The 10,185-nt window shown below is 44.2% G+C and overlaps 1 protein-coding gene across 1 annotated transcript; it reads left to right on the forward strand.

Moving 5' to 3' along the window:
• Positions 1 to 1,400: 1,400 nt before the first annotated feature.
• On the forward strand, positions 1,401 to 5,199 carry LOC104663295 (activator of basal transcription 1). Its single transcript, XM_010364427.2, has 3 exons — positions 1,401 to 1,675; positions 2,363 to 2,559; positions 2,714 to 5,199. Exons 1-3 carry the CDS (start codon positions 1,435 to 1,437, stop codon positions 3,092 to 3,094), a joined length of 819 nt encoding a protein of 272 aa, XP_010362729.1. The 5' UTR covers positions 1,401 to 1,434; the 3' UTR covers positions 3,095 to 5,199.
• Positions 5,200 to 10,185: the final 4,986 nt, after the last annotated feature.

A 10,185-nucleotide genomic window follows, 5' to 3' on the forward strand; every position in this document is an offset into this window, starting at 1 on the left:
TACACTTGACAGAAAGTTCTCTTCAATAAAATTAATGAACACAGGCGTGTTTGAATTCGAAGAATCTATTATTAGACTTTTAGACACTCCATGAAAGAGTGCTGGCCCTGTTACTTTAGAAATATACTTGGGGACTGGCAAAAACTGTCATCTCTGATTTTAATAGTGGACACATTTACTCCCTGCTTCCATTCGCTGGGCTACTCTGCGCTCTTGGAGCGAGATGGGAAATTTTGTCAGGCCGCAGCAAGGGCGGATTTATATTGATGGTCCTCAAACTCGCCCCGGGCTGCTTCCAGAAAGCTAATCGGATTATTTGTACTCGGTTCCCGGCAATATCCTTTGCAGTCAGCTTGTCGCTGGCGCGGATCTCAAGAACTGAAACGCCTTAAGGATGTGGACGGCGCCCCCTGCTGGTCGCGCCCTCGGGCGACGGTAAGAGACTTGAGGACTCGAGCCCGTGCGGGGAAAACGGCTATGGGCTTGGCTTAGGGATGGTTCGCAGGTCGCCTGGTAGGAGCAGCACCGCCGGGGCCCTGTCCGTTCTGTGGTTACGTAGGTCATAGAAGGAAAACTGGTTTGTGATCTGATGGGGAATCTGTGAGGACAGACCCAGGGAGGGCAGAACTAAGCGCGCCGCCGGGGGGGTCGCCAGAATTGGAGGCGTGTGCGCCTCTGACAAGTATTTGCAACATAAGTATGCATATGGATAATGTATCAATACACATGTGTAATAGATGCCAAACAAATTATTCAAATAATTGTCACATATTTAAATTTTCAGACATTCACAAAATCAAATGTAAAATATTAAACTGAAAGTTCGCAATTCAAATTTTCAAAAATTAAATCTAATTAAATTTCCAAAATTAAACTGTTTTCAAAATTAAATTTTAAAATATTCAAAATTCCAAGGTAAATTTCCAGAAATAATTAAAACTTCAAAACTCAAATCTTTTAAATGAAATTTATAACCTTTAAAAGGTGAGTCATTCCTCTGCTGGAATCGCACCCAGGGCCCTTGAATAAAATGCTATTTTGATCGCTAGAACACAGAGAAACTTCCCTAAAACTGCTCTGCAAAATTCCCTAAAAACCCGGCATCAACCCGCCTTTAGCGGCGTTCTATAGGGTAGGTTATATCTGGGGGTCTGCCTTTTCTGGTTCTGCGTGTCCTGAGTTGGAGATGTGACAGGGAATCTGTGAACCTAACCCAAGCTTCCCATCCTGCTTCCACGCTCTGAATCTGGCTTTCGACCTGACACCCCACTTCCGCCCTCTCCTCTCGGCCTTACGCGGACCCGACTGCATCGCCAATCATATCCTTTCATTTGTCATCACCGCCTTGGCCCTGCCCCCTCTCAGGCCGTCGCACACGTTTTGCGTCAGTAGGCAAGGCACTTTACGGCCGTCGCGCCACTCGTGTCAGTCGACATGGAGGCAGAGGAATCGGAGAAGGCCGCAATGGAGCACGAGCCGCTGGAAGAGACAGAACAGACAGTAGACGCGGAGGAGGAGCAGGAGAAATCCGAAGAAGCGGCCTGTGGCGGCAATAAGCGGGTAGTACCAGGTATTGTGTACCTGGGCCATATCCCGCCGCGCTTCCGTCCCCTGCACGTCCGTAACCTTCTCAGCGCCTATGGCGAGGTCGGACGCGTCTTCTTTCAGGCTGAAGGTAAGTATGCAGACCCTGACGGTGAAAGGAGGAGGTTGTCGCTCGCTGGCGGGGTGCAAGCATGGATGTCCTGTTGCTTCGCTGCGCGAGACTGAGGCACGAGTTGTTGGATTTGGGGGGTGAGGAGTGCGGTGCTCGGCTCCTGGCTGGTGAATCAGTCTGTGAGGATGCTGGGGTGGGTGGGCGGAGGGGATTTGGGGAGAGTGGGTAGCGCAGGGCGTCTGGTGGTTCTTTAGTTCTCGGATTGTTACTATTCGTGTTCTTATCCCGGCCCTGCTCACCTCTCTTTCCGGATCTGTTTACTGGTTTGTTACATGAGTACAACTGAGTAAAAGCCTCGTTAGCTTTTCTACAAAGCTGAACATACCCCTTTAGCATCGCTGCCTAGGTCAAGAAACTGTTTGATCAACCGCCCTTCCTCTTTCCACCCTCAATTTTACATCGAGGTTTGGGACTTGCGCGGGTTTTAAATAGCGTTCAGAGCCGGCTAGATTAGGGAGTGGACAATTAAGGAAAGAATTGAGTTAGCTGGAGGAAAGGGTGCAATTTACAGTTCTCTCCCTCCTGGGCAAAAACTCTCAGGTGGGACTCCCGCTGGCAGATGTGAAGAACGATGCGGGCAGTGGGAAGTGGTTTTGAGTGAGTGCTGCATAGTCCCGGACGGGTCTTTTTGTCTTTGGCGCTCAGACCAGTTCGTGAGACGTAAGAAGAAAGCAGCAGCAGCTGCGGGAGGAAAAAAGCGGTCCTATAGCAAGGACTACACCGAGGGATGGGTGGAGTTCCGTGACAAGCGCATAGCCAAGCGCGTGGCGGCCAGTCTACACAACACGCCTATGGGTGCCCGCAGGCGCAGCCCCTTCCGTTATGATCTTTGGAACCTCAAGGTGAGGAGATAGATCTTTCTGCCACACCTCTCACCCTCCCTTCTCCCCGGCTCTGGCCCAAGTATACCCATGGCTTCTCATTGGTCTTGTCCCCCTCTCTCATCTTTCTCCCTAATCTGCACTATCCTGATCTTTTCTTATTTTCTCCCCACAGTACTTGCACCGTTTCACCTGGTCCCACCTGAGCGAGCACCTTGCCTTTGAGCGCCAGGTGCGCAGGCAGCGCCTGAGAGCGGAGATTGCTCAGGCCAAGCGTGAGACCGACTTCTATCTTCAAAGTGTGGAACGGGGACAACGCTTTCTTGCGGCCGATGGGGATCCTGCTCGCCCAGATGGCTCCTGGACATTTGCCCAACGTTCTACTGAGCAGGAACTGAGGGCCCGGAAAGCAGCACGGCCAGGGGGCCGTGAACGGGCTCGCCTGGCGACTGCCCAGGACAAGGCCCGCTCCAACAAAGGGCTCCTGGCCAGGATCTTTGGAGCCCCGCCACCCTCAGAGAGCATGGAGGGACCTTCCCTTGTCAGGGACTCCTGAGGGCCAGGGTGGCCCCTTCCAGCTCCTGGCCCTGCTCTGCTTCCTGTCTACCTCATACTAGAATGATCCTGACTATCCAGGCAAACATTTTACTGTGTTTCTCAGACCAAGTGTCTCTGTTAAGGGCCCAAATGTGCAAGTTTTGAGGGCTTCCACTATCCCCACTCTGAACTCCTGTGTATGCCTGGCTGAGTCACCTAATTCATACTGTCATACTAGCATGATTATGACTATTGCATATACTTGTTTTGTTTGACTCTTGGCTGCCTACGTCTATAGAGTCCCCTAAAAATCCCACTTCCTTCCCCCAGGAAGGGCCTTTATTTCCAACTAGGGGGATAATGCCTAGTCCCAGCAATCTTTCTCTATTTAGCAGTCACAGGTGAGGGTGGTATTAGCATCTTTTTTATGTAGAAAAAATTGACAGTTAATGACGTGGACTGAGTTGGGAAGAAATACATTTCCTTATGTATTTATAGAAAATAAAAATATTTTTATGTGCCTTTTTATTTTTGTTGGGGAGGGTCATTGGACAAGTTCCAGCTTTCATCTTGTGTTCACCTTCATCTCCTGATCTTAGAGCCCCCCCCCCGCCCCCGCCACCCACCTTACTGTTTAACCTGGATTTTTTTTCTATTTAATTTATGTCTAATATCTTAGCCCAGTTTATCAATTAGTTATCTTAAGTCAGCATTTTCTAAGCCATTGTTTGAGGAAACAGTGACAATAGGTAATAACACATCTTAGTATAAAGAGTTTTACAGGCCACTAGTGTAAGAATAGGCATCGTGGTAGCTGCATATATGGGGTGGAATGGGGCCTATGGCATGTCATGGAGCCCTCTCAAGGGGTACCTGATTGATGATCACAGTCTTCAGTGGTGAGTCAGCCCTCACCAAGTTTTCCAGGTCACTCCTACAAAATAACTGTAAGAATAATAAAGGAGAAGTTTGAAAGAGTCTGGAGTGCTCCCACAATTGCAAACAATGCTTCCTGGGTGGAGTGTTGAGTTGGAACCATTGTAAAGGTGGGCAAAGCCTAGGAGAGAACCAGTGCACCTCAGGTGCACTTATATATGGTGGGGCTGCGGCAAAGCAGCCCTGTAGGCTTCAAAGAATCAGTGTAAGCTACTAAAAGGAACTGAAAACCTAGGTGTCACAATAAACAGTCTACACAGTCTCATGTAGACAAAAATTCTGATCATTTTCCAGGCTGTTTCAGGAAGTGGTAGATGATTATAATTAGTATTTTCCTTGTGCTGTTTGTTTTTGTTTTTTGTCCGTCAATGTGATGATCTGTGTTTTATGGGGTAGAGTGGATTTGTCTACTTTGGCTATAAAATATCCTAACCACATTATGATCCTGATAGGTGCACTTTACTGGGTACAGTAAAAAGGACCATACAGTAAAGCTTGGTATAACATTTCTCACAACCCACATACCTCTTATACTTGGCACACAAACTACGTTTCCACTTAGAAACTTTCATCTTATTTCTGTTTTTATTTCTTGTGGGTTTGTTTCATGTGAATTGTTTCCTCAGGTCATTGATGTCTTCAAGTGAAACAGAAAAATCCAGAATCCGAATTTGACAGGCTGGCATATTCATTTATTCAGAATTCCAAGTGCCCATTGCTACTTCTGCTAGATAAAGAGATACCAAGGTGAAGAAGAAACTTTCCTTCCAGTTGCTAACAGCTTAGAAAGTACAGTAGACATACTGGGGTTTTATTTAAGACTTTCTTGAATGAAGAAAGAAATTGCATTCCCAGGGTGGACAGACAGCATTAGATAACAGTATGTTCAAGGGTTGGTATTTCAGGCTTCATCTCCAAAATAGTTCGGTACAAAGAGCTCACACCTGCGGCCAGGCAAGCTGATTAAGTCACAGGTGGAGTGAGGAATGAGAATAAGTGGGTTGAATAAAATATCCTAGGGACTTTCACCTTGACTTTAAGCCTATTGAGGGTAGGAAAATAATTTTTTTACATCCACAATTTTCTTTCTTTTTAAACAGCACTTTGTTTTTTATATGAAGTAACTCATTTAATCCACAACTATATATATTATCCCCCATTAAAACTGAACTCAGAGATATGACTCAATTTGCCTCTTAATATTTTATCCTTTGTTCCCCACCTTTTCCCAGTGTGCATATGGTGAATGGTTATTACATGAAACTCATGAGAAATGCACGTCATAAACTAGAGAATGAAGTGTACCTGCAAATATGAGTGGACTTATTTTATCTAAGACCAAGAGTAGCAAACTGAGTAATAATTCTCAGTCATGATTCTGTGGTTGCAGTGTATACTCTGATTCAACTTAGTTTCACTCCTGTCGGCAATGGAGTGGGCTGATTTCTTTCCAAATAAGTTGAGGTGGGACTTCTGGTAGAATAAGAGGGCTTTAATAGGGTATGTCTGGGTGCCTAAAAACTGCCTTTTTTTTTTTTTTTTTTCTTTTTTTCAGAAGCAGGGTCTCTCTATGTTGCTCAGGCTGCTCTTGAGCTCCTGGGCTCAAGCGATCCTCCCTCCTCGGCCTCCCAAAGTGCTGGGATTACAGGCATAAGCCACCATGCCCTCCCCTAAAAACGTTCAAAAGTCATACTTAGAGCTACTCTCAAATTACTTTTCTTGTGATTCCTCATAAAACCTTTCTCCCTGAAATTTGTCTTGTTATCTCCCAGTAGAATTATGAGGGGGAAAATCCTTTGGTGGAAGTCTAGGGACACGCTCAGCTCCCCAGGAGGCTTTATATGAATTTTAGCGAATTGCTTAAGATCCAATATTAGATCTGCTGTTCCCCACCCACCCCCCTTTTATTTTTTGAGACAAGGTCTCACTTTGTCACCCAGGTTGGAGTGTAGTGGCACGATCCTGGCTCTGCAGCCTCCATCTTCTGGGCTCAAGCGATCCTCCCACCTCAGTTTCCTGAGTAGCTGGGACCACAGGCATGCACCATCATGCCCAGCTAATTTTTAAATATTTTTTCTAGAGATGAGGTCTCACTGTGTTGCCCAGGCTACTCTCGAACTCCTGTTCTCAAGTGATCCACCCACCTTGGCCTCCCAAAGTGCTGAGATTACAGCCACAGCGCTCAGCGCCCATCTTGAAATCAATACCTGACAGAATATTAAGGAAAATGAAAATTGACTGGGTGTAGTGGCTCACGCCTGTAATCCCAACACTTTGGAAGGCCGAGCCGGGTGGATCACTTGAGGTCAGGAGTTCGAGACCAGCGTGGGCAACATGGTGAAATGCTGTCTCTATTAAAAATACAAAAATTAGCCGGGTGTAATGGTGGGCGCCTGTAATCCCAGCTGCATGGGAGGCTAAGGCAGGAGAATCGCTGCTTGAACCCGGGAAGCAGAGGTTTCAGTGAGTCGAGATTAAAAATCAATCTTCTGTCACCAGGGCCATTGAAACCACACTTTTTTCGCACCCCTTGTTAACTGGAGACACGAAGGCGGGCTGAGGGGAGAGACCATCGGAAACCTGGCAATGTCTTTTGTAGCTGCGTGGTGTGTGTCCAGCCACCTTCAGCAATTATTGTAGTGGCCAGTCTGTGGCTGACCTGGGCTATCAGGGTTAGCACACTCCAATGAGGTCCCCCAGCACAGTGGCTGTAAATGAATTCAGAGAACTTCTTTTTGTTTTTCACCTTTGCCTCCAATTCCATTGTGTCAATTATCATTGATTATTTAATCAGGACTTTATGGATGGATGTGCAGCTTCTTCTAATATTTTTTTCTTTTAAGTGTTTAAAAGAATAATGCTGACATGAGTCAATTTTAGTTGTACAAATATAGCTATTGTGTAAAAATTGTCAGAAGCAAAATTGCGGAGTCTAAGAGAGACCATCTTTGGTATTCATTTTGTTAGCAAGAAAAAAACAGAGAGTCTGGTAATTTATGAAAATATCAGTCACAGGAAACCTGTAGATATCCTAGCTAGAGGTCTCCACCCCTTTCATTCGTGGTCTATTGTGACGTCCAAAGCCTGACCCAAGGAACTGATTCAGGTAGAGGCAACACCAGCTCAGTGTAGAGGGCGAGCTCTGCAAGACCTTGGCCAAGTGACTTCTGCTGCTTTTTGCTGTGGGGACTCTACTGGATGGACTAGCACATTGAGAGAGATGGAGTTTGGAAACAAAATAAGTGGTTCAGAACAATGGGATTTCTTTCATATCTACTGGCATTTAGAAGGAGCTTGGTAAATTTAATCAAGAAGCAAGGAAATGAAGATACCCAAGGAACACCAGGGGAAGAATAATGGTTGGATTTTCATTTAATTTGCCAGACACAATCCCTGAAGTAAGAAAATGCTATTTCTCACGAAATTCCAGCACCAGAGGTTCAAACCACCAACCCTACAGTTAACAGCTGAACGCGCTAACCAATTGTGCCACAGAAATGAATGTGGTAGAAGATCTCCATTCCAACAAGGTTATTTTACTTTTTTTCAGTGTAAACAATACATTAGAATCGAGGCTTCTTCTCCGTGTATTGGAAAAATGTTTTCCCATTTTTTGACTTTCATTGTTCTCATGTTAATGTATTTTAAAAACAGAGGTTTATAGGCTTGGCGCGGTGGCTCACGCTGTAATCCCAGCACTGTGGGAGTCTGAGGCGGGTGGATCATGAGGTCAGGAATTCCAGACCAGCCTGGCCAACATGGTGAAACCTGTCTCTACTAAAAATGCAAAAATTAGCCGGGCATGGTGGTGGGCACCTGTAACCCCAGCTACTCGGGAGGCTGAGGCAGGCGAATTGCTTGAACCCGGGAAGCAGAGGTTGCAGTGAGCTGAGATCACACCACTGTACTCCAGCCTGGGTGACAGAGCAAGACTCCATCTCAGAAAACAACAACAGCAACAACAAAACACAGAGGTTTGTAATAATACAGATCTTATTCTTAGAGAGGAACATCAAAGTGTTAATTGGGTGGAGAGCAGGACGCTGGACAGGTGCGTTTTTCAAAATAAGTATGAGTAGAATCAAAGGAAAGACATCAGACTCAATTTATTTTCGGTTCAATAAGGAAGTTTTCACTGATAGTTCAGTTGAGAGAGAAGCCACTGGAAGACTGTTGCATGGAAGAAAATATATTAAATGAGAAAGACACCAGCAAGATCAAAGGGGAAAACCATTTAATGGAAAATCTGATACAAATATTAAGGGACAGGACAGTAATTTAAGGGGCCAAACCCCAGGACACGAAACCAGAAACTGCTGTACATTAGTGCTTGGCCACACAAACTGTGAGCCTGCAATTGCGATCATACCTTGTATTTGTTTTTTAAAGAGTAAGTTGGTGACAGATTTCGTTTCATTTCTTTTCTGCCTGTCTTCCTGCTTCCTCTTTTTCTTTCTGCCTTCCTCTAATTCTCCAATATGTATACCTTCTAATAATTTTCTTCTGGGTTTTATTCTGAATATTGTGATTTTCTAAATTTGTGCCTGTTTTTCTCATTTTCTTAAGCATATGTGGGTTGACCTTGGAAGTGTGATGATGGGTAGGGGATGGGTGAATGTGGTGATATTCACTACCCTATTTGTCTTTCTAGTCCTTTCAGTGACATTTAAGCCCAGGAGTCAGATTACATTAGGATGATTTCCTCAACTTGGAACTGTTGATTCTTGGATGTCCTCTATTCATTTAGTCTCCCAACTAATAGTTGTTGAGTGTCTGCTAAAAGCTAGGCACAGTTCTAGGCATTTGAATACATCAACAGTATGCAGCAGAGACTAGGGTGGATTTTTCAAGCTGGGGAGAAACACATAATAAACACAAAAAAGTAAATTGTATATATTTGAAGATAATAAGTTCTATGGAGCAAAGAAAAAGTCAAGCAGGGTAAGGGGACCAGGGAGTGGGAGGTATGTGGTTTGCAATATTAAACAGGCAAGTTAGGGTGGCCTCTTTGTTTATGATGTTTTGGAATGGCTTGTTAGAGTTTTGATACGTCCATCTTTGTCTTTAAAAGATGTCTCTCTGAGAATCTAGGCTGAAACAGACAAAAGAGACTGGATAGATCTTTCAACAACAATTATGAGGAGTTTTGAGAGGAGGTGCTCCCTGGGATTGGATGAAGATACCAGTTAGGAAGGATGTAAATGCCTATTATTTAGGAACAGACAAACCTCCTAATCTATTTTACAACCATGAATTATGTGTTGGCCATTTTCAGAGATTTGGGTAGGAGGCTCAATGTAGAATGCCCTTTTCTATGGATCATTATATTCCATACCAATGGGTCTCTTGGCTAAGGATTCAATGGTGCATGTGCAAGAAATGCTACGATAAGTAATGTTAGATCAAGTTTCTCAAGAGTGGCTAAAGCTGAGAAATCTCGCTGCTATACTTGGAGAGGATAATATGGATGGTGTAAATTAGAATTGTATATAATAAGTTAGAATATGGACAGTCTTTTTTTCCTTTTTTTTTTTTTTTTTTTTTTTAGGAAATGGACACTCTTTCATGATTCATCAAAAGAATCATTAAAGAACTGATTTATCATGCTACCTTAAGTGTTTCTTGAAAACCTGTTGAAGGAAAAAGAAATTAAATATGCTGAATTGGCTGAAAAAATATAGAAGAAGCACTTTCAGATTATATTAATATATACAAACTGGAAATAATCTATGCACACAGAAAACACCCAATTTGAAGTGACTTTTAAAGTCTTCAGCCAAGTTAGAGGCATGACAACAGAATGAAATGAAAATCTGGACAATGTTGGCTCCACTTAATATGGAGAAGAAAAACTTCCCAACATAGATGATGATCTGAGCCATGCACATGAAAGTTGCATTTCTACAGAAAATGGGCCAAACATCTTACAGAAAATCCTGAAAGTGCTGTTTGTTCTTCACAAAGCCAGATGAGTTCCCATGAGGAAAAATTATGATAACTGGAGGTCATCGACTCTGCTTGCTGAGAAAAACTTAGCTACGTAAGAAAATAAAATGAGCCAGGCACGGTGGCTCATGCCTGTAATCCCAGGACTTGGGGAGGCTAAGGTGGGAGGATTGCTTGAAGCCGGAGTTCAGAACCATCCTGGCCAACATAGTGAGACCTCATCTCTAT

Source organism: Rhinopithecus roxellana, chromosome 4 (assembly GCF_007565055.1).
Source record: "Rhinopithecus roxellana isolate Shanxi Qingling chromosome 4, ASM756505v1, whole genome shotgun sequence".
Taxonomy (NCBI): Eukaryota; Metazoa; Chordata; class Mammalia; order Primates; family Cercopithecidae; genus Rhinopithecus; species Rhinopithecus roxellana.